This window comes from Carassius auratus, chromosome 28 (assembly GCF_003368295.1).
Source record: "Carassius auratus strain Wakin chromosome 28, ASM336829v1, whole genome shotgun sequence".
NCBI lineage: Eukaryota > Metazoa > Chordata > Actinopteri > Cypriniformes > Cyprinidae > Carassius > Carassius auratus.
This window is the reverse complement of record NC_039270.1, coordinates 7,547,092-7,572,259: the sequence shown is the minus strand read 5'-3', so window position 1 is coordinate 7,572,259 and position 25,168 is coordinate 7,547,092. Positions and strand designations below refer to the sequence as shown.

At 38.4% G+C, this 25,168-nt stretch overlaps 1 protein-coding gene across 2 annotated transcripts; it reads right to left on the bottom strand.

Moving 5' to 3' along the window:
* Positions 1-742: 742 nt before the first annotated feature.
* Positions 743-24,259, bottom strand: gas7a (growth arrest-specific 7a). 2 transcript variants are annotated; one of them, XM_026207489.1, is made up of 11 exons: positions 24,178-24,259; positions 21,834-21,902; positions 13,991-14,080; positions 12,114-12,226; positions 10,286-10,360; positions 9,777-9,855; positions 9,113-9,244; positions 8,166-8,289; positions 4,324-4,403; positions 3,362-3,460; positions 743-2,383 (listed from the first exon to the last, which is right to left on the bottom strand). In XM_026207489.1, the coding sequence occupies exons 1-11, from the start codon at positions 24,190-24,192 to the stop codon at positions 2,270-2,272; spliced, it is 990 nt and encodes a 329-aa protein (XP_026063274.1). In that variant the 5' UTR covers positions 24,193-24,259; the 3' UTR covers positions 743-2,269. The 2 variants fall into 2 exon arrangements, with proteins under 2 accessions (XP_026063274.1, XP_026063273.1); XM_026207488.1 differs by lacking the exon at positions 24,178-24,259 and having other exon boundaries at positions 21,834-22,117.
* Positions 24,260-25,168: the final 909 nt, after the last annotated feature.

The window sequence follows — 25,168 nt, the reverse complement described above, 5'->3', positions numbered from 1 at the left end:
GCATCTATATGGCACCCTGAGGCTGTCCTTTTACTAATGAAATTTAGTGTAAAAATAAAAAAAAGACCCTCAGTGGTGATAAACAATTAGAGTTCTTGTTTATTATTATTATTATTATTATAGACAATGTAGTCATTTCCTGGGCAAATTCAACAAACATCATATCTTCATAAACATGTTGATAAATGAATATTATCAATGAAAACTATTAAGTTGAGAGCAAATAAATCAACATTTACAATATTATATATATGCATATATATAAAAGATCCAGTTTGGAACACAGACATTCAACTGAACGGTTCTTCAGAATACACAGAATGCACACCATTGACATCAAGATTTAATACAAGTTCTGCAACATGTAGTTCTAGAATAGCTTGGGCAATGCAGTACAGTAAAACTTGTTACATGCTAAACAGCGAATGTAAACCAGTCATACCCCATATAAGGTGAAAAGAGAGCGTTTGCTAGTAACTTCCAAATAATAAAGTAAATAATAACCTGAATGCATTACCTTTCATGGTACAGCATTTTTCCTTATAAATTTTATATTTACTTTCACATGTTTGGACATGCTAATGTGCATTTGACAATGTTTTCAGCCTAGCACGTGTGATCCAAATCATGCACCGGATTTCTGGTGTGCTTGTTTTTATCGGGCAACATTTTTATCAAACCCTAACCACTTAAGTTTTTCTTCCCATACTGACTGATAGTAAAAATAAATACAAATTATTTCTTTTTTTTTAAGTGTGCTCTGACTTCCTGTGCCATATAAATGTATCAAATGTCTCAATATCACTGTATAAAGTTTTGAAAACGGCAAGGTTTCATCTATCTTCCAGTATTCGAGCTGTTTCGGTTCAAACAGTGTTGTAACTAGCTGCCTATGACAATGTGCATCCAGCAGAAAACTGCGGCATCAATCAATCAGATGTTTACTTATCTTTTAAAACAGTATACGACGAAGACTACAGAGAGATGAGCATGATGTAGGACGAGCCTGACAACAAATACGGACAACAAAACGCCACGCATATATTTACAATTATGTACAAACACTTAACACATTAGATTGTGAACATTCCAAGGCAATTAACCTTTAGGCACTAAAAGGTGTACATTACAACACAAATCAATAAATTCCACCTTTGATTGACACCCGGAGTCTACAGCCGAACCATATAATTTCACCATTGAGAAACAGTCGATAAACTGCTTCAGGGCAACCTACAGAAGAAATTTAGACGCCAGTAGAGTAAACCTGGCTGCATAAGGGGATTTCTTGGCTTCGACTGGGAAAAATTATATGACTTTGCTATCGAGTCCTGGCTAGTTGACACATCCTCCATGAACACAAGCAATGGACTAACCAACACCACTCAACTAACACGTCCATTAACCAAACACAACTAGTCCTACATTTAGACAAAACATGCTCTTCTGTAAAATAAATCTGCAAAAGTATGAAAATATAGCGATTCCATACCTAAACGATGCAACCTGACCCCCTCGCTCATAAGGAAATGCCGTTGATTCGCCAGCGGTTTATGTGGAGTTTGTGTAAAATAGCATTAAAAACTTTCCACTGCATTCCTTTGCTTTTTTTTAAATACAACACCGATTTAACAATACCAAACAATGATATGCTTTAACCTATTTCAACCCCCTGTAACTCTGATGCTGGACATTTCTGTTAAGGATTAATCATTTTTTAGGTGTTTGAACACCCATGTGGCATGCCGTTGGTTTACACCTTAGTCCAGGCAACTGTGAATATCTAATAGCTGTGTAGTTCAATGTGCATACACTATTTCAACACTAAAACGATCAAAAGAATTTGATTGGATGACATTTGTTTAATGGGAAATAAACAAAGAGCTGTTTTACTGTACAGTGTTCGTCCAGATCTATATCAGTGAATGGTATGTCATGAATAACAGACATACCGGGAAGTCTTAAGTAGCATCTTATTCAGAGGACATGCAGGATTATATGGATGGCTACTCGGTATCATAACGCGCCTGCTGTGCTGCTGTCCGTTCCCGCCACTGGTTCCACATGACATTAAAAAAAAAAAAATCTCCTATAAAGCTATGAGGTTGTAATTATCTAATATTTTCAGTGGAGATCCACAAAGCAAGCAGTGCTTCAAGGGGTGATACCTGTATGGCTTTGGCTGAGAGGTTGAAGTACTCAGGTAGACAGGCATGCAGGTAGATTCATATACTGTAGTTTAATGCATGTGTACGTTTGTGTGTTTTGTCTAGATGTCCATGTCCACAGGTCTCAGATCCCCCGTCTTGTGTTCCTTCACCCAGAGCTCTCGGTCTTTGGCAGGATCCACACTCTGCAGGAGCTGGTCCACCGGCTCCATCGTCTAAGACACGAGACAAATCAGAAAAGGTCGAAGATTTGTGTAAATAGTGCTTTGTACATAGTAGTTTGGCGGCTTCATCAAGTGTCACAGGAGACGTGTCCATTAAGGCTGAGATCCATCTGTTAAACACAGTCAGACTTGTGGCGAGTGTTACTCTGAAGCTAGTCTCCTGTGAAGGTGTTTACACTCTGTTTGCCCTCAAACACAAGCTGTGCGGTTTTCTAATGTGTCTCTTAACTTCGGATTCAGCAAATCATTATGTGACTGAAATCCACCCATTATCTGAAGATTATCTTGACAAGCACAAATACAGAGAAATGGAGGCATTTGAATCTACAAGAGTTACTTTCTGAGTTAGCTTGTATGATAACGGTTTATACTTACTTTATTATTATTTATTTAATTAATTTTTTATACTTTGTATCGCTTAATCATAGAAAAGTATTCAGACCCTTACAAATTCATGAATGTCTGCTTAATATAACAAAATATATAAAACCTATTGCAAAGAGGGGAAAAAAATCACATTTACAGTATACACCAAGTAATTATGGCAAGTAACAGGAATTATTAAGCAATAGTTTAAAGAAAAATAAGGAAAAGGAAATAGTATTTTCTTGTAAACATGCTACAGTAATCTTTTTTAAATTATTATTTACAACTTTACATATGTATTTACAACATTATAACAGCTGGTTTCACACATACATTAAAATACCCAGAACACCAGCTGATCAGTCACTGAGCACAAATGTCTCAGATTATTTCTGAGAAAAGCTTGTGCAGTATTTATTTTCACTGAGAATAGAGCGCATGATAAAGCTCGTGTAATGAGATTCTTAGATCGTATAAAAGATCATGTGAAAACCGCTTTAATGTAATTGTAAAGCAGTATAGATAGCTGCAGATCTGATCTGGATGTGGAGCAGAGTTGGGTTCTGAGACTGGGTTCAGCTGGGACACACTGCTGTTACTCACACTTTGGTTGAACATGTCCGTCTCATGCCGCAGTGTGGTGTACTGACGCAGAAGCTGCTGTATCGTCTCCACCCGCTCCACCTCCAACCTCTCCAACTCCTTCAGAGCACAAACACAGACCATCACACATTTAAGATCAGCCTTGCATATATATATATGTTCTTTGTGGTGAAATTACTTATTCATAACACAGCAAAACCTTTCAAGACAGACCTATCATGAGCTCAATTTTATGCAAAGATACAGAAGTCACAATATTTTATTTAATTTTCAGAATACTGCATTATGTTTCTAAATTCCCGGTAAAGAACTACACTACCCACAATCCTTCACCAGGCTCCACCAATCAGAAAAGAGGATGTTAGCAGAAACCTGTACATCATTTCTGTAAATCAAAACCTTAATATATATAGTTTAATACTTATCATAAATGACTGTCAGCCATTAGTTTTATAATGATCAGTATATTATGACGTTTGCAGTGCTTTTGTAGTTCATAGTTCATTGTAGTTGTAGTTCATTGCCTACTCAAAAGCATTTTTTTTCTTTCTAAATTTCAATCAAAATCTGAGATGAATCATCTTAGACTTGGTTTGTTAAGTTAACCCTTATTAAAAAAATTTAATTCTATAGGGAGGGAAAATACAGTACTTGGAATTAGCTGATAGTATTTTAGATTTTAGATATTTACTGATAGTAATTGTAACATTAGTGTGTTTTTCCCATATTGTCGTTGCTGCCACTTTGTAAAAGCAACGCAGATTTTTTCATTACAATTTTACATTGATTAAAAAAGGTAGATAACAAAAATAATAATAATGATAATGATAAATAAGCCTCAAGGAGAATCATTAAGATAATTCATGCATCACTGCATTATGAATATGCATGAAGTGTCATTTTGCATAAGAAAACTATAGAGACTAGAAAATAATTATTAATAAAATAATATAAATAAATACCAGGCTTGTGGTGACCATCTCCTCAAACCACTTTGACTGACCCTGATTGTAAAGGTCCACACAGCGCATCAGATCATCACCTGTTCACATAAAACATAGAGACATCATTACAATCACACATGCCCTTACACAAATTAACTATTTAATTACACAAAAATATTAAATAGAAAAAAAGGAAAATGTAGTGTGGTTAATGCATAAACCAAGTGGGGGTCAAATCTGCCAAAGGAACAAAACAATACAAACCCAGATTTCTAAAGCATTTGATTTCATCTTAACCTTGAAGTTTTGAGCATTTCAAAATAAACATACTGAAAATAAATCAGAAACTATGTAAGAAAAATCTTTCAAATCCACATGAACTCATGCAGTTTAATTTAAATGAACTTTAACAATTATTTCTGATGTGTACACTGCATACTTCATGTGATCAGATGATCATTCAATATGTTTTTTTTAAGATATATTTTTAAACGCATTTCCTAAATCAAACTCGTCTTGATAGTAAATAAGTGATTTTGCTATTTTTCAACTGAATTAACCTCGTTTTAAAGATATTTGATATTTCATATATTTTTTTTTGATATGTCATATAATTAGATATTTTTTTTTTTACTGGTAAACTAGTGAAAGGAACCTGATTTTATTAAATATTTTCTTATTTGATCAGTGCTTGGCTTTACCAGCAGGGGTCAGTCTTAACTCACTTATTTGTATTCCCTTCTTCTTTAACACAATAATCATTTAACCAAGGAGCTCCCAGACTGCACTACTGGGCTTTACAATTACAGGCTAAATCAAATGTAAACCGAGGCAAAAGGAGGCAGAAAAGATATCGACATCTTGTTAGAAAAAAGAAACAGATCGCTCCATCTATATGTAAATGAGCTCCAGGCTTTAAAGACATTTGCATTAGTGATTTGAGCCGTCCGGATTATTGAAGGAAAACGCCGTTTGAGCCGTGCTTAATGTTTGGCCGTTGATTTATGGCGGGAGCTGCGACTTGTTCAGCGCCGCGCGTGGGAGTTTGAGAAAGAGAGACACAGATAACATCATACAGGGGTTTTCTACTGAGCTCAGCTGCAGAGGAAAACACTGGAAAGCTCTTGGCAGCAGCAGCACAATTAAAACCAATCTCCTGCAGTCAAGCACTGGAAAAGATCTCTGCAAACAAAGAAAATCAAAGCTGACTGAATCTAAAACACCATTTGACACCGATATCTCAAAACACGATTATCACATGGCTTACTGTAACAGGGGTGATTATAATCAATAACAAATGAGTTCCATAATATAAACTAGGCTTTTACATTGCCTAGCTTTTTCATTTGTGTTAAGAGTGTTGTGGCTGGCTGCAAGCGTGTTGCTTTGCATTGATATGCATTGCTAATGTTTCTGGGTGGTTAATAGGGTGTTGCTTACAGATTGAAGAAAAAAAGTCTCTATAATTTTCAGTTTGCTCATTTAGCATAAGACCCCTAAATATAACCATTCCTATGCAAGAGACATTTTCATGTATAAAGCCCCATTCATACAGAGGGAGACAATATAAATTAGAACACATCTCATTATTAACTAATTGCTAACTATGACTTTTGCTTTGATTAATTCCTGATTTGTTTAGTTTATGCGGTCAGGTTAAGGGATCTGAAATATGGTCATGCAGTATAAGACATTAATATGTGCTTTGTAAGTACTAATAATCAACCAATATGCTAGTAATGTGCATGCTAATAAGCAACTAGTTAATAGCACTTTCCGTTACTTTGAATTGGACGCATTGTTATGCATATCACATTAATGTTGTGAATAGTGAGGCAGGAGCTCCTCTCACAGAGCCGTTATAGTCAGAAGCACTCAGTGTCGTGGCTGTGCGTGAGTCTGTCATGGTCATTTGCTCCTCTGTGCTGATGGAGTCAGTCTATAAGCACTGAATAAGACACCATTAGGGTCCTCAATAATGCACCAGTCACTCAGGCCAACAGGTTGAAGGTGGAGTGAATTCTCCCCGGTGTCGCATCCCACCGTGTGAACCCCAGGGTTGCCAGATCTTCCTGGATCACGGGTGTGTGAGTGTCCGGCTCAGGACAAATCTGGCATTGATAGTAGGCGTCCAGAGCAGTAAGAGGCTTGGCATGCTGATCATCAGCTCCCACGAGGCCCATTTTCCCACTGCAAAAATAGACCATTACTCCATGCCTTTCCCCAACTCCGTCTGGAACCGATACGGCCTGGCTCCTCTTAAACACAGACTCCTGGGATTGAGCCAAAGTCCTCTTCCATCCCCTGCACTGTTCTCTCCCATCCTGTTTGTCATGCCTCTCTCCCCTCGCTCAGAAAACACAGTCTCATCTCCACAGTCTCCGCACGCTACAACAATGGCGACCCCGCACAAGATTTCACCTCAAAGAAAGCTCCTTACTCAACACAAAAAGGACTGACGCCAGATTACGGAGGGTTAGTTTCATTTGCAATCCATCCTGGAAGAGAATGACTGGAAGTTTTTAAAAGGAGAGACTATTGAGGAGCAGTGGAGCAGCCAGTGCAGTCTGTTAACAGTGTTATGACAGCTGACAAACTGGCTGTGACTTGACGATTTTGATAGTGTGAGTGTGTTAGTCGGAGCCGTTTAATGATCGTATTAACCCTATAAAGCCTTTTTTGTCATATTTGATGCACAAATGTCTAAGGCCTCTCTTTGTCAACATGATTAAAACTTGGGTGAAAACTCTGTTGTGCTCGATTTTCATGCTTTCCATAATTATTTTGCAAGTAAAAGCCCTTTTAGTATAATTGTAAAAATGCCGAACCTTCAGGTGTTGTTGTTGTGATTTTGTTTCACAGATTTTTATGAAGTGTATATATATATTTATAACCTTTATATTTGTATTAATATTTCAAGATGAACAATTAGTTAATCTTGACTAAAGGAACTTAAGCTTACTTGATTATACATTTTGAAAATTGTATAAAAAGCTGAGTATCACATATGATACACCAGGCTTTTGAGAACGATTGATTTGTACATCTCTCATTCATCAGTGTATTGCGTTATATGATCAAAAACATAAAAACGATGAAAGCTACAATGCTTTGATCACAAAACTAAGCATGTATTGTGCAATATGTATAGTGACAAGTGAAATGTATATGTGTTTTATGTAAGTCGTCTGTTGTACTGTTGTAAAGATCTTCAGATATTCACATTTTTGACCATATAAGTATCAGCATCTACACCTATTTGCATATTTGTTTGGGCTTCTGAATAAAATAAAGGTGTTTTTTATGAGCACATTTTCCTGTATTATGCCATATGAGCCATAAAATATGTTTCAAACCATAAAACACCGGGGGGGTTAAAGGAAGAGTGAACGTAATCAACTTTCTATCAGAACTTACTCTCGTGTCACTTCAAACCCATTTGACTAACGTACTGTAGAACACAAAAGAAGATGTTTAGCACAATGAACGAGCTGCTTATTTTCCATTAAATGAAAACATTTTGCAACACCAAATGTGCCATATTATAAGTCTTTTGAAGCCGTACAATCACTTTGTGTGAGGACCAGGATGAAATGTAAATCATTATTCCTTGACACCCGTCTCAACCACTGTAGTTCTCTGATATATTCCTTTAATAAATCGCCATATTTTGGGACTGCAGAGCCAAAATATCACCCCCTACAAACTTGAACTAGTATTGTAACTCATCTTAGTTCCAAAACTCAAACACATCTTGGATCAAATGAACGTGTTCATCAGGTTTATTGTGTGAAGTAAGACCACGTTAGCCCAGGATGCTCAGGATAGCTTAATGGACTGCTTAGCACTCATGCTCTGACCTGCTTGTGTGGATTTCCTTCGGGCTTTCTTAATATCCTCCTCTGTTTTGTTGCTCAATTTGATCTCAAGCTGCTGTGTTTTCACTTCGAGGTCCTTCTGTCTGTCCGCTAGAGCCTTCCGTGCCTGCAAAACACCACACAAAGCAATATAAAAAGACTAACCTTTAGCCTAGAGTACAAAATACAGTAGGGGATTTGATTAGCAGTTTTTTTTTCAACCCTAGATTGAGACATCTAACTGTTTCATAATTTTCTATTTCCTACCAAGTAGACGCTGGGGCTAATACTGTTGTTAATAGATGTTCCCACTCTGCAGCATACAGTCAGATAAAGCAATGAATCACGTGAGCTCCACTGTCTGAACTCCCGGTGAATGCTGCCGTATTGCGAGGCAGTGAAACTGTGCTCAACTTCGTTGCGTAGCCGATGGTCACTGTTGCTCATGTCGCCAGGAATGGTCAGCTCTCTTTGGGAGTGAATGATGGATATCTGGCCTGGGGTCAGTGCTGATGTTCAGTCAGCAGGATGAACACAAGTGAATCACTCAAGGCATCATTCTGACGTGCTCTCATTTCTCATCCAGCCATCTGCTGTCCATGCAAAAGTTTGAACAGACGTGTTGACACAATGGCTTCTGGGAAACGTTTTAGAGCCATTTGTACCGACAACACACAGACTTGAGAAGGCATTTTAATTAAACATGCTTGACAAAATCAGGATGGACTTAAAGTTCCCTTGTGAAGAGAAAGTGCACTTCAGTAGAATTTCAAAAAGAGCAGTTATTACAGAAATAATATTGCTGTCTCTCAACACAGTCTCAAGAGCATGGAGGAGATCTCAGGTGACAGGCAGTTCCTCCTTAACCCATCAGCAGGACCGGTATCTGCTCATCTGAAGTGCACTTATTTTTCACAAGGGTTTATGCTAAATATTCATGCACTTTGTACCTTCTCCACAGCAGCGTAACGGCTGACCAGCTGCTTCCTCAGGTCAGCGATGTGGTGGTCGTATTTCTTCATGTCTTTTTTAAAGTTGTCTCCTCTGAAGGTCAGCAAAGGCTTCTCGACTTCACTCTGGAGCTGGAGACAAAGCCCTCTGCATCAGTTACACAGCCGCAGGGCAAATCACTGAGCACATGAACACTGAACAGCATCTGAAAGGAACTTGTGAGGGGTGTGGGTTCTTTGCATTTGGATCGAGTTTTTGCTTCAGTAATGATGATGATGTTCTTGAAAAGAAAGGCTTTTTTGTTTTGCGGTCGCCGTAAATAATACGTGATCTGAGGGAATAAGACTGCAGAATCACCTCCATCTTTCTGCAATTAATCACCCACACTGGTGCTAAATGGAGCACGCTAGTGTGAACACGGGAAGGCACAGCGGTGGAAATAGACAAATCGCAACAGACTGAAGAAAGCTGTGTAGCTCATTACATACAGGCGGCTAATAACATCTCCGAGGGGAAGCTATTCAGTACAGCACAGAAATGAAATAAAGGCCAGATACTTCGTCTTCCCTGGCAATGCATGAGCTTGGACTGCCAGTTTCTCAGCTGGATCTTATATTACCTCGATTCGAGAAATGTCACAACAGAGAACTGAGAATTGCTCACCTTTGAAGAGAACTTGAGATGGACATCGGCTTCATCAGCTAGACTCTTCTTCAGTTGAGCCCAAGCTTCTCCAAGAGTCCTAAACCAAACCAGAGCCCAGGAAAGATGGTTAAAGCTACTCTTTTACATTTCATTTAACACTATTACACAGTCGACTTTTAAAAAGTGTCATGAAAGTGGCTCTCTTTAAGAGACACTAACGTGGCTTTTTTATTTCATTCATAACGTATTATCTCCAAGTACATATTTTTAAATATATAGGCTACTTTTTTTGCAGATTTGCAGTACAACAAAAGTGCACATTCAGTGCAATTAATCATGTGTAATTAACCACCAGTCAACATTTAAGTACATTTATATCTTCTCAGCGTGATCTGGATATAGCTCAATGCTCAAAAATATTTAAGTCCATTCTTATCCACATCGATGAGTCACAAATAGTGAAGGAAATGCAGCTAACAATTGTCCAGTAATATTACTTAAAATAAATAAAAAAATTGGTAACGTACCCTTCCTCTTGTGCTGCCATTGGGAACATGGAGAGTTTGGAAAGGTTCTTGGCATACTCCTCTTCTATTTTTATCCTGAAAAATGAAGCATTTATCAAGAAAAGAGAGCGATTAAGAAGATTTAATGTGACATAATCTCATATAGTACTACTGGCAGAACTCCATGTGCACCGTGCCAATATTACAGTCCTTCAGATCTGTATAATGGTAATATCCTGTGTCTTTGAACATAGCTATCCTTCATCACTCTGTTATATAAGTATCATGGTCTTAGCATTTGATACTATCGCTGTGCATTTTGTAGTGGCTGTCTGTTCTTGTGATTGCTGTGATCCATTCCTATCCTTTCAGATGGAAGCCGTAACATTTGAGTGTGCTTTGATTCTGACATCGAGTCAATGTGAGGATCCTTATGCTGGCCTTAATATGCGAAAAAGTTAACTTTTTCAGTAAAATAACTAAACTTCCTTAAAACAAGATTGTGGGGAGTGGGGCGGGGCCGAGAGGCGTGGGAACGAGGAGTGAGGCCAGGTGTAGTGATTGGAGATGAGCTACACCTGCGCCCCACCCCTCGTTCCCACGCCTCTCGGCCCCGCCCCACTCGCCACAAAGATAACTTTACAAAAGCAGCAAAACTGCATAACACATAATGGTCGGATTTCCTAAACAATGCAAATTTGCATTAGTGCGCAATTCCATAAAAGCGCAGATGGGAGGGAAAATTTTGCGTGTGATTCACTGACAATGTGCACATTAAAAAACACAGATGCAGGCAGATAATTTCCATAATGACCAGCACTATCTACCAAAAGCAGCGCAAATTACCACCTGCTTTTTTGGACATTAAATAATGGCGCAAATATCAGTAATTTGATGAGCGCAAACGTTAGTAAATTGAGTTGCAAGATTCATTTTAAAACTCTCTTCCTGTGAATTTTGCGTCTGAAAGGTAAACTCCTACAAATGCATATTCAGTACACTCAGGCTCAAAAGTAACAGTCCACGCATTTTCTTAACTGAGCATCTTCAGTAAATCCTGACCGTACTATTTTAACGCCAAATGACAGTCTGCTCTGGTGCAAGCTGTTAATAAATCTGGCCTTAAGGCTTGTTTTTAGAGCATTTGAATGAAATTATTTTTTCCTAAAACATTGACAAAAAAAAAAAAAAAAAAACTTTTCTTGTTGTTCACATAAATGTCTTTTGTTTCTGGTATACAGCTGAACCAACACTCTTGAAGTAAGAAAAAGTACAGTAATAACACGTAAACACTGATCGAGTTAGGAAGTTGTAATGGCAATGTCAGGGGCATTCATATGTGAGTCCATGCAAGATGACAATCTACCATTTGTAAAAAAAAAAAAAAAAAAATTCTGCAAGATTTTGTAATCAATTTATGAAGGTTCTATAAGCAGAATCTTCACCTATTCTATTATAGTTGTGCAATACTACCGTATTTTGTACATGCAGCTTGGATAGTTTTATTGTAATGAAAAAAGAAAGGAAACAGTCCATTCATTTCAACAAATTGACCATTAATACAGATGTTACATCTACTGCATTTAACATGTTCTCTCAATGGCACACCTCGAGCTTGGGAAATTACCCATTAGTAATCACGAGTTTTCCACTCATAATTATAACTTTTTAGAGACATTCATTTGCGTTTAATTTGTAAATATGATCTTTCTGGCATGACTTAAATGTTTAGATGTTTGAACTGTAAAACCATACATTTTTATTGATTGTTTTCAGTGTGCAAAATAAGACACAACACTCAAAAAGGCATCAGGGAGTGAGGTGTTGTGTAAGAATGATGCTTGCCCACCTTTCTCTGATGAACTCTGCCATCTCTTTCTGCATCTGCTTCCCCTTCAGCTGTTTCTGCAGCAGCACCTCAAACCCTGACACTGAGGCCCCCTGAGGGTCCCGCTTATCGGCCTGCAGAGGACAGAGCAACATTACACACACGCAGCGTCATGTATGCCTCCACTTCATCAGCACCGACCGAGCAGTCAACAACACGTGAGCACCATCAGATGTGTGCGAGAGCGGCCACATGTGTGTGTGAGTCACAGCGTGGGTTTGCTTGAATCAGAGTGTGTGGGAGGGGGTGTACACCCTTGCGGGTGTAACTTTGAGTGTGCGTTTCAGTGAAGGGTGTGTACAGGTTGTTTAGGGCATGACTAATGTAATGTGAGGATTATTGATGCAGTCTGTGTGTGCAGCATGTTGATGAAATATGTTTTTCTTTCACTGCGCGCGTGTGTGTGTGGAGGTGTAAGAGTCTGCTGTTGTGACGGCTGCTGACGTGCCATCCCACACATGACAGAAGTGTCATAACCTCTTCACACGCTCGGCTTGAGAAACAGCCAGGAAGAATCTTTCAGACAAAATACATGCATATGTCTACATGTCATTTCAATCTCTCTCCGGGGTTATTAGGAAAATATTCTCACCCTCAGGCCATCAAAGAGTGTGTTTCTTCATCTGAACAGATTTGAAGAAATGTATCATTTCATCACTTGCTCATCAGTGGATCTTCTGCAGTGAATGGGTGCCGTCAGAATGAGAGTCCAAACATCTTACAGTAATCCACACTAAGTAAGTCCATCATTGAAGTGAAAAGCGGCATGTTTGAAACAAACCCTTGTTTGGACTCTCATTCTGATGGCACCCATTCAAAAATCCAAATGCAAATGCACACTGACTGCCTCAGATTAACTGTGAATGTCCTCCTGGATCTCATTTACATATTTCTTTGTCTTATCTGTCTGTACATGTGGCTCAAATTATATTTTTCTTAAACCTGTCAGTGGTGATGATTTGAGGAAATATGCGGTCATAAATCTTAAATAGTCGTAGTGTTGCTGTGCGCTTGCTAGGTTGTTTCGGTGGTTGTTTATTAGCTTTATAAAAGCAATAAACCCCGTGAAGCCGTGGGTTACAGTGAATTTATAACTTCTAACCTCACGTCGTGCCTAACAACGCCCCTTAGCTGTTATAAATTCACTGTAAACCACAGCTTCACAGCGCTTATAGCTTTAATATAGTGATGCTAGTTTTGCTCATGCTAACAGCATCATGCTATTCACAATGTAAAAAAAATAATTAAATAAATACATAAATAAAACCTCATTAATAAGCTACAAGATATCGGCATTAAAAAAACAAACAAATGTGTATGTGTATTACATATCGTGTAATGCAATTAAATCTTGTTTATATATAATATATATTATATGCAAAAAGACAAAATCTGATGAAGTAAATGATTCACAGCCTTGCTGTGAAATGCCATCTGTCATGAAATTGTCAAAACAAACACAAATATATATGTCTGCATACTGCAATGAAAAGAAAAAAATGAAGAAAAAAAACCCCAGACCATCAGGTCTCCTTTGGGTTGAATTCTTCTTCATCAAACAGTAAAATCCCTCGTTTTAACATTGCTATTTAAGCCACGCATGATGCTGTTTCTAAGCCAATTACTCAGTTTAATTTACTTTTCTAAACCATATTATACTCACATATAGCAAATGTGTGCTGACCCTGTGTGCTGTAACATAAGTTTGTCTAAGTGAGTTGTTTTCTGTCCTTCTAATGGTATTAGATGTGGCTGGCTCAATGGTATAGTATCAGTACTCATCCAATGCAGTCCACCAGACATGACCGTCCTCTCTCTGTTCTCTCTCAGGCTCTCACCCAGAAATAGTCGCAGTAGCTCCATTCGCTGGGCTTGAGAAGCTGCTGCTCCGGCGCAGACGTGGACACAGGGAAGGTGACGCAGTTGATCTGCCGTGAGATAAAACAGAGGAAGGTCAGCTCACGGAGTGCTGCTTTGTCAGGTTGGTTTTATTTTCAGAGGAGTGAGACCGGGATGGCTTGTGTGAGTGGGGAGACAAATAAAAGGTCACGATGTAAAAGAGAAAGACTGGTCATATGGGCCGTGACCTATAACAGCCTGCGGATGGACAGAGTGATGGAGAAAAAGAGAGAAAGAGAGAGCGAGAGAGAGTATGTTTATAATGGCAAACCATTATTAAAAGCCTAGTCTTGTTTTCTCTATACTGGTACGTTTACCGGAGCACACCACAAGAAATACTGTCTATATAACACGTGAAGAATAAAAGCTCATTATTGCATACAACCACTTTACACGTTTCCTTTTTTTTAAAAAGTGTAAGCACATACAAGTGCACTTTATCAGACTTTTAACTTTTCTTTACACATTGGATTGCTGTGCATCCACCAGCAAGCATTTATGGTAAATTCAAATAAACTTTAATGCCATTCCTATTGAAACGTGTATGCCAAGTATTTAAGTATATTTTTATGTGATGAAGTTGAATTACACATGCTTTAGTATTTAAGTCAACACATCAAAATAAGTGTGCTTCTTTATAGCACAACAAACGAAACCTACTGGTTTAAAATCTACTTTAAAGTAAACCTTTAAATGTGACATTATTACAAAGTGCGCTTTTTACAAGAATGAAATTAAAGCATCTAAGGTACACTTCACTGGCCTTTTATTTCTTTTATTTTTTTATTTTACAGTTTTTACTATACTAAAGGATTTGAAGTACACTACATTCAGTACAATTAAGCACATTTCTTTTTCACAAGGGTAAGGCTACAATGGGATGAAGGTCCATAAAATGTACAATGATCAGAACAAAATGACTTTATTTCATAAATATTGATGGAGCAACATCACTTGCAATAATCAAAGACGGTTCTGATGTAAAATAAAACACATACAATCCTTTCACTTTTTTGATGTTTGTTGGAAATCTATCAGCTCGAACAAAACTGAAATTCATAAAAGTCTTTGTCTTTGTGTGAGTTTTAAGGACACTCACTAGCTACAGTGTATAATTTAGACACATTGTAAAAATCACTACATTTTCCATCCATTTACCTCAAAATCAACTTTTTGTCAACCTCACGGAATGGAACACTTCTGCAGTGCATAGCATTCGTATTCAGAGACAAAATACAAAGACAAGGTATTTTACCCGAGGGCTTTACGCTACTCCACAGTATGCAGGTATGTTGTAAACTATTTCTATGTATGTATGTAAGACTATTTCATTCAAAACTAGATTGTTTCGTTCACTCACAACCACGAAACAAGCTTAAGTTGTCAAGAGTGAGATTCCCAAACAATCACATCCAGCACTGCGTACCTCAGACTGCAGTTAGTGTGTGTGCGCTCATAAAGTGTTTGAGTATACACTCTAGGGTCCATGGCGTCTCCAATTAGCCTGTAAGCACTGCAATTATGTAATGCTCACCATCTGTACCGCCTCCTTGCCACTGCCAAACAGGATGTGCTCCCTGCCATAGCCCTTCAGTGCTTCAAACACACACTCACACTTATTCATGCTCAAATACACCACTGTAAACAAATTGCTTTTAACCTCTTGTTAGCAAGCTTTTCTTGCAGTTATGTTAACTTTGACATCTATTTAAAATGCTTATGTCATTCATTTTCTTAAACTCAGTTGAGGGAGAATATATTATAAAAATAAAAACGTTTTCAATTATAATTCCATTTAATATTCCATTTATAGGCACAAACGAACTAGGTGATACTATCATAATTTACTTTATGTATTGAAATAATTTCCATACTTACAGTTTATAGTGCGAACAATAAATTAAATTGCAACCACATATTAATACACGCATAAAACATGCATCCCTATGTTTTTTGGGATTTTTGGCACCCCCAGTTTTTCTGATTACAACCTGATACTTTATCCCTGAGGGGATTTCTTGAAATTCAGCAGTGACTTAATAAAAAAAATAATAATAATAATACAAAAAAAAAAAAAAATATATATATATATATATATATCAGGCAATTTAATTTATTGTTCGCACTATAAACTGTAAGTATGGAAATTATTTCAATACATAAAGTAAATTATGATAGTATCACCTAGTTCGTTTGTGCCTATAAATGGAATATTAAATGGAATTCTAATTGAAAACATGCTTTGTGCGATGATCATTCAACTTGTATTCAAAATATGCTAAAATTAAACATAGCAGGGTTAAAGGTCATTGCAAAAATGCCTGCAAATATCACTGCCCAAATATGCAGATTATTATTTTGTATTAATTATGTACAATATTGTTGTGAAAACAAAAGGTTTTATACAAAGTAAATACAAAAACATTATGTTTCATTTAAAATCATATATATATATATATATATATATATATAGAGCAAGTCTTCAGCAGTGACAAAAATAATTCCTTTTTAATATATATATATATCTGCATCATTTGAGCAAATGGACAAAATGGTGCAATGCAAATTCTGCAAATCTGATCATAAAGACACACACAAAAACCACAATTGCAATAAAGACACTGGTTAGACGGCCCTTGCATGTCAACAGTGATAAGCCCCTGTCCATTCATCCCAGACGCTTCCTAATCTGATGCCGTTTGAGCTGATTTTCTCAATCGTGCCTCGTCACTTTGTTCATTTCATGCCTGGAAGATTGCTCTGATTTTCGTGGCCCCTAGATTTTCCTTTACAGTGCCGCCACATCTATCACTCCCGTTGTTTATCCTTCCCTCTCATCCTCCGCAAAATGAGCCCATTCATCAGATTCAGGCCCATCTTCTCTTCTTATAACTCCTCAGTGTGGTGATCCACCCTTTTCAGGAGCTCATTACACCCTCTGTCCACACTGAAATACATCCCCCACCACATACTTAAAAATCCAGCTTCCTCTGTGCTGATGTAAGGTCAGTTCATATCCACCAAAACTGTAACCTGAATCACCATTTGGGACACCGCGAGGGTTTTGCAACTCTTGATATTGCTGTAAACTGGTTGGTTGGGGGCCACAGTCATTTCAAACATGGTCTGTGAGCTCTGCTCAGGTGACTCACAGTGGGTGCATTTCATATATATATATATATAACATTTCAGGAATTATGAACCAAAACACAGTAGTCAGAATGGCCCAAGGGTTCTTCGTTTGGCAGGTTAGCTTTGGCAATTATCGCCCTCATGGTAGAAGCTGTGAATACACCATTATGTTTTAATGTATCAGAAATGTATTTAAAATTAAATAACAATCACAGAAAACAAAGTCAAAAACGGATCCTGCAGCACATAAAACAAGATTCGCAGTTCATTGGCCACTAGACACATTTTAAATGATAAAAACTAAAATATTAACAAATCATCTCAGCAAAACGTGAAAGTCAAGAAAGAATATAAAAACTTGAGAAGAAAAGGATAGACTGAGCACTGTAACACTGTTGCCATCATACAAAAGAATAGAACCAGGCAAAAGTTTGGCAATAAATGGTTTGTTTAAAAAGATGGTTCACCCAAACCCAGCTTCATGTCATCCAAACATACATCACTTACTTTATTGACAACAGCAATAAAAGACAAATCAAAACATACAACAAAACACAAAATACAAAAGTAAAAACTAAACTCAAAATAAAACAAAATATAGAACACACAACTAAACAAAAAGCAAAAAAAAATGCAAAACAATAAACAGAAAATGTAGGGGAAAAAAAACGAAATTAAAAAACACAACAGAAAAAGTAAAAACAAAATAAATCTAAATTTCAAAACATGACAACAAAAGAAAACAAAACAAGAAGTAAAACAAAACAAAATTTAAAACAAAAACGGATCAAAAACATTCAAACATTCTTTAAAATATCTTTGATGTTCCAGAGAAGAAAGAAAGTCATACAGTACTGGAGCGACATGAGACAAGAGAGTAAATGATGAATATTTCTGCTTGATTTTTGGGTGAACTCTTGTTTTGAAAGTTAATTTAGCTTTTACATCCCTAGACAGAGCAGTAATCATTGCCTTAAGTCAGGAGTTTGGAAGTAAACTACAACACTGGCAAACAATGTGTTTATACCCCCGTGTTTGTGTGTGTGCTTGTATAGTGAAAGGTAAAAAACGGACGCAGTATTTGTTTGGGTAAGCAGAATGCCTGTGCCCAGTGTATGTCTGGCACGGGCCCATGAACCCACTGCCCCACTCGCTTTTAATGCCGTAATGAACACGGCTGCTGGAAAACCAACCATTTCTGCTGAACAGCCACAAATATCACAGACCTAATGATAGCATGCACCATGCATGAGAGACACAAAATCACCAGGCAAGCAAACAAAATAAATCTACAAAACACCAATCCAGTCAGCAGGTTTCTCTCCAGCATACACACACACACACACACACACACATTCATTCATACAGCAATCAGACTGTTGGGTGCCTGGCCTCTGTTGCTAAGCGACAAATTGCTTTTCCCGTAAGGGCTTTTTCCCCATTACAAGACAATAGTTATACAATACCAATAACGGGTGACATCACTTCTAAGTGCAAAACATTTTTGCAAACAAACCTTTCCAAAACGTGGCCTCCATATATCTCTAGTTCACAGTATTCAGTTGTTTACCAGTGCTGGTACTACGAGCAGCTGTTGACAGCTATTATTTGAAGCGCAGTAAAGTGCACCAGGACGGAGCGCGAGCGTGAATCAGTCAGCATAAGTGACATGCTATTGGTTCCACATTAGTGATATTCAAAAGATGCTCAAGGTGAGGCAAAAGGTAAAAGCCTCTAGTCCAGCCTTTCAAACCCCCAACAACCTCACGCTATTGATTCAACGTGTCTCCAATTCAGTGGCTGTCATGGAGAATCACTTGTGCGTTTTACAGAGAGAGCTAAGAATACCTTGTAATATATACAGAAATCCATATATGCATTACACTTCTAATGCGTTTTTGCAATATTGATATTTATAGCCAGATTTGAGTGAAATGGTGCATTTGAGCAAGATACAAAACAGAAAGATTCTGAGATGGAATCAGATTTACTATCTCAGTACAGTAAAATATAGTTTATATACCATAATGCAGTTTGATTGCCATAGACATCTCATGGGATGTAATATGTCTAAACTATTTTTTTATTATTTATATATCATTATTGTTTGTATAATGAATGATTTTTTCTCATATACATTTTTTTGTATGATGTAGTTTGTATCTGTGTGTATACATAGTATCATTCATATTACAGTATATGGTAAAATTCAAGTATATTAATTATATACATGGTATGTAAGCAGTTCTGCAATCTCATTATATTTTTGAATTGTTTTTATTATTTATATATTATTATTGTTTGTATAATGTATCATTTTTTATATTTTATTTTTGTACTTTATAGTTTGTATCTGTATATATAGTATCAGTTACAATACAGTATATCCGTACTACAGTAAAATTATAGTATACTTATTAGCATATATAGCATAGAATCATAGTGTTAATTAAATCAGTACATTATATATAATACATTAAGTATAGCAAATAACTTATGATATTTTTGAATAGTTTCATTATTGATTTTATATTGCTTTTGTATAACGCTTATAAAGTATTTTTGTGTACAAATATAAAAATGTCCACATTTGTATATATTTTTATTGTATATTTCGAATGTGTGTGTGTTTGTAAAAAAAAAATATATATATATATATATATATATATATATATATATATATATATATATATATATATATATATATATATATGTGTGTGTGTGTGTGTGTGTGTGTGTGTGTGTTTATTATATACTTTATATACAGTAAGACACATATTTGCATAATGTTCAATATAATTGTGCGATTTATGATCATGTATGATTCAGTTAAATATTTCTTATAATGGTCAATCATCAAACTCTTTTCAAAATATCTGTGCTGGTCTTTTCAGTCTCACATAATTAAATAATTAATAATAATTAAAAAAAATAATTAACTTACGTCAATATCTCTTGTCTGTTTATTTATTTATTTGCTAAGCAGCTGTGTAATAACTGGAATAATGTTCAGCCATTCAGTGCTTATCAAGAAAAACTCTTCTGGCCGTAATGACAGCACATTGTCGCCTGCGCTTCAATAAGTAATCAGACTTCCTTTGTTAGAGGAAATGACACGTTTATTAACGCACACCACGTACGGATCCTAGAGCAGTGGGTCTATACCTGCCGCTAGAACCGCAGCATACTAAACACGCCTGAACAAACAGTGACAGGCTGAATGACAGCTTTCTTTCATTCCTCCCATATCACTCTCATTCATTTCTCCCTCTTTGTGCGTTTCTTTTTTTCTATTTCAACACCCACTAGTCAGTACTACTGCCTTTGTCACCATGGAAACTGGACTAGCCATGTCTTCCCCAGTTCTCTAGTCTTCTCCCTGGTGGGCGGTCTCTCTTTCTCTCCTCTGACGGACACCTCACCTGCCTTACACGCTCGCCAAAATATATCTGTACATCGCTCGCCGTCTTCACACTACAGGTTACATCACAGCAAGCCTGCCTTTAACAATATCTGTCTATTACATATACTGTAGTAACTCCACAGAGTCACCAATCAAGTGCTTTCTTTTTCTTTTCTTTTGAATGAGAGCTGCCCACAAAATCATCCCTGCTTTAAAAGTGGATGTTCAGGCTTATTTGGTAGGAAAGGACTTCCTGCGAGAGTTTTGCTGGGAATAAATCTGACCTGCAGTAGCATGCGAATGCAACATCTGACCTTCTGCGTACTGCTTTGTGAATAAAAGCAGTGTTTCCAAATGCACTGCAACACAACTAGTTCTTCTGAAAGCTTCCTACAGTGTATCATACATTTTTTTTGCACCGTTTCCAGGTGAAGCTGGATCAAAATGGGGTTCGAATGCAGCTGCAAAGCCACGTCTCCGCACTCACACTGCATACATAATTAGAAAATAAGTGGCGTGGCTGTGAGCGCGCGTACGTGCACAAGATTCCCACTGTCAAGCATCAGCCATGTCACGTAACAGAGCGTCCACACAGCTTGTGCTGGCATTGAAAATACTCTCCTCCACGGAGCGGTTGGACGCTGGTCAACAGCGTTTGGAACAGCAAGCGGTCTCTAGGGAAGCGGGCAAATCTGTGCGTGTTAATGCAAGAACACGGAGCAGTTAACAGGAAAGCAGGAAAGAAGACCTGATGTATTCTCCACTCCAGTTGGTTCCATTCAAATCAGTTCCCAAGAGTTCCATCATTGCAATTAAATCTCGGGAATGGTCATTTGAATGAACGCTTCCATGTTGGTGAATCCGTTAAAACAAGGGATTGCAAAACAGTGGTGATGCAATCCTCTAGTCATAGTGCATCTTCGCACTCTCAGAAGCGCACACACAAACTTCCAGCAACATCGCTCGTGAAACACAAACAAACACACGCACACACACACACACACGCAGGCGAAGCTGTGAAGAGAGTGGCACAAAACACTGAGCAGATGTTTCACATCTGCGAAACACTTCAGGGAAACAGCCAACCACTGATTTGAAATCCCAGGGGCCAGATCTGCAGAACTCGCACATCCTGGCTCTTTCTGATTGATGTTGTTATTAAAGCTGTGACTGATGCATATAGAGCGTCTCTTCTATACGTCTCTACGTCGGCTGTGTTGGTGTCAATGTGTGAGAGCAATACTCACAGTGATTTTGGTCTCCTTGATCTCCTTCTCCTTATTCTGCCTCCTGGCCGGAGAGGTGGACCCTGGGCTCTGAGGGGAGAGACAGGAGGCATCATCAAAACTGCCCTCCGCATCAAAGCTTTCCTCCATCTCCATTGCTCCGTGCCTTCTCTCTTTCTTTCTCTTGCTGTCTCACTCTTTCTGCACTTTCACGCCACTGCTCTGCCACACCGCTCGAGTCCCGCGCGCAGTCCGACTGCCTGGCTGTGCTGCTGTGGCGAGCGATGCAGAGTGGAGCGTGTGTGTGGTGGGGGACTCAGGGGGAGGGGGGTCGTGGAAGCGTGACGGGGGTGTGAGGGGGAGAGGAACAGGCAGAGAGAGGCAGGGAGGTAACCTAGACTTCAGCCACACTTAACAGGGCACACTGTCAACAGGATAGAGGGTCAATCTCTTTTCTGATGAACAGGTCGGGTTTCACCTCAAAATCAAAAGGAAGGTAAAAAAAGAAAAAGAAAAATGAAATGATAATAAGCTTACAGAGCAAAGCCTGTTTTCAGGACCACTGCCATTTTATTTTTGTAGTAATTTATTAAATAAAAACGGGTCAGATCAACTAACAGCCTGCACCAGCGCGAACCGTGTTTCGGCGTTAAAAGAGTGCTGTCAGGATTTAGGCTACTAAAGATGAAGAAAGGCATGGACAGAGTTATTTTTGAGCCTGAGCTTACTGAATATGTATTTGCAGGAGTTTCCCTTGCAGATGCTAAATTTATGTGAGGATAGTATTAAAATGAAACATGCAACGTGATTTACTTAGGTTAGTGCTTGTCAAATTACTGATATTTGCGCCATTATTTAATGCCCCGAAAAGCATGTCTTAGAGTAGGGGGTAATTTGCGCTGCTTTTGGTAAATTGTGCTGGTCATTATAGAAATGATCTGGCTGCATCTTTGTTTATTAATGTGCACATTGTCAGTAAATCACACGCAGAATTTTCCTTCCATCTGAGATATTATGGAACCGTGCTCTAATGTTATTTTGCCATGTTTCGTAAATCTGGCCTCTACACTTTACTGTTTTTCCCCTACAGAAAAGTAATTCAGGGTAAATGTTTCAGAAACAAACAAGCAAACAAATAAAATATCTCCCAAAATGCAGTTTATGTTCTTATAAAATATAAAAACAAATATAACTTGACTTTTTTTCTCTCTCGTTTTTGGAGTAAAATACTGGTTAGACGTTTCTTTGTAGAACTCACTCAAGAGAACAGGAAGACAACAAGGAACATCTATAAAGAACTGCATATGCCTGAGAAAGATCGTAGAGATCGGCTGAGAAACAGCTCTTCAGCATGCTGTTATGCGGTTGCTAGGGTGTTCTGAGTGGTTGCTATGCAGTTGCTTACTGGTCCAAGTCAAAGGAGCCCACCCCCAGTCCCTATGATATTCTGGTCTTGAGATATCAAGACTCGGTTCCCTCCTTCAAGTCTGGGATTTTTAACCCGCTTAATTGTTCTGCTGGTGTAAAGTTAGTAAGTGTGATGTCTCAGAAAAGTAATCACACAAATCTTCTATCTATAAGGTATCATGCACAGATGAGCAATGAGCCAAAGTTCGATATCTAGAGCGACAATAATAGTAATTTGTGGCTTATCAAACACTGCTAATTTAAATAACAATATGAACAACTAAAAATAAACCAAAGAGCGTTAAAAATAGGTGAGAACAGAGTGTTAAAACGATGGGAGGCAAATGATTTACTCAAACGGCACCACGCCCCCTTCTTTCTCTACAGCGCTTGTGTGTTTGAGCAGAGAAGAAGGGAGGAGAGAGGAGGAGAGTGAGGGAGGAGGGGTGGAATGGGGCTAATTATCATTGGAGGTACACTGCAAACAACAGCACGCTGTCGGCAGAGACATAGCACATGACCTGCGGAAAACAAAGCCGTGTGTGCGTGTATGAGCTTATCTTTCAGACTGGCTGATGCTTCAAGGTATCTGTATTCATTCTGCATCAGTGTTAGAGCTTCGAGAGAGGTGCGTGTGTGTCCAAGGCTGGAGAACATGAGTGTGTGCATGTGCTTTATTTAAAGCTGCAGACGCAGCATCACCATCCTTGTGTGAGCAGGTGTTAGAGACTGTGTGCTTAGCGTGTAGAAGCAAACATCTCCCAGCATGCATCTAACTACACTGCGTCCCCTCTGTGCTTAACTGTCCTAGCATAGCTCATGTGTTTGCATTATGTGTTGAGCGTCTGTACACCCGTTTACACACACTCCATCTTACCAATAAAAAAGCATGGCCAAAGAGCCAGCATGCACAGCACTAGGAGCTAACGAACATGCAAAACCTGACTTTCTGTCTTACCGTCCTGCAGAACATGTCGGCGCAGGCCCGCAACCTATGGTTCCGTTCCTCGCCGCTCGCCCGGTCCTGTTTGCTAACAGTTCTGCACCCCAGACTCTCCCAGTGTATCTCGTCTTCTCCGCCTAACCCTCCCCGGCTCCACTTAAACCCAACACCTTTCCAATCCTGGCTTACGATCAAACTCTAACCGCGTACGAGGATCCAGAACTGGGCTCTCCATATGGCCTACTCCTTGCTGCTCCTATTTGCTGATGACACAAGCTGCCCTTGTCTGGCTGTTCGTCGATCACGTGGGATAGGGAGGGTTTTACTTGGCCCTGCTTCGCCAGTTTCTTTAACTGTTACTGTTCCCAGATTGGCGCAGATGGCACCAGATTCTACTGACTCATATATTTCTGTCCGAATCCAAGTAGCAATGGAAGACCGAATTATTTGGTATTTGCAAATTATTTGCACTTCACATTGGGAATCATTTCACAGATTTTCCACAGAAAGATTATGGTTATATAATGCCTTATATGATGGTGATACCTCCGAATGAGACTGTACCTGGTTGCTGAGGCTGGTCTTCCTCAGGTACACATCTGGATGCTCGAGCACATGTCCAGAGGCTCCATGAAGCTGACGTCCATTTACTGCAACATAGAGGCAGGAAGTTAGTCTTCCTTAACTTCAAATGCTTCCCATGTACTGTATAAATGTTGGTGTGGCATAATGATAATTTAAGTTCAGACTGATAACCAGAGGGTTACTCTCAGAAAGGGTCCCATAGGATCCACTACTGTACCATTTAGGAGGATGTTTTCTGTAAGTGAACCCTAAGCCAGGAGGTTGTTAAACGGACAGTTCAGCAAAAAATTTAAATTCTGTCATTAATTCCTCACCCTCATGTCGTTTCAAACCCGTAAGACTTTTGTTCATCTTCAGAACACAGATTAAGATATTTTGACAGCAACGCAATTGACTCATTTAAATCCCAGAAAGGTAGTAA

Coding starts and splice junctions, on each gene's coding strand:
- gas7a (XM_026207488.1), bottom strand. CDS start 21,968: ATGGAGATGGAGGAAAGCTTTGATGCGGAGGGCAGTTTTGATGATGCC. Junction 12,227..13,990: donor GCTACTGCGACTATTTCTGG/GTGAGAGCCTGA, acceptor TGTCCTCTGCAG/GCCGATAAGCGGGACCCTCA. Junction 9,245..9,776: donor ATCTCAAGTTCTCTTCAAAG/GTGAGCAATTCT, acceptor CTTTGTCTCCAG/CTCCAGAGTGAAGTCGAGAA.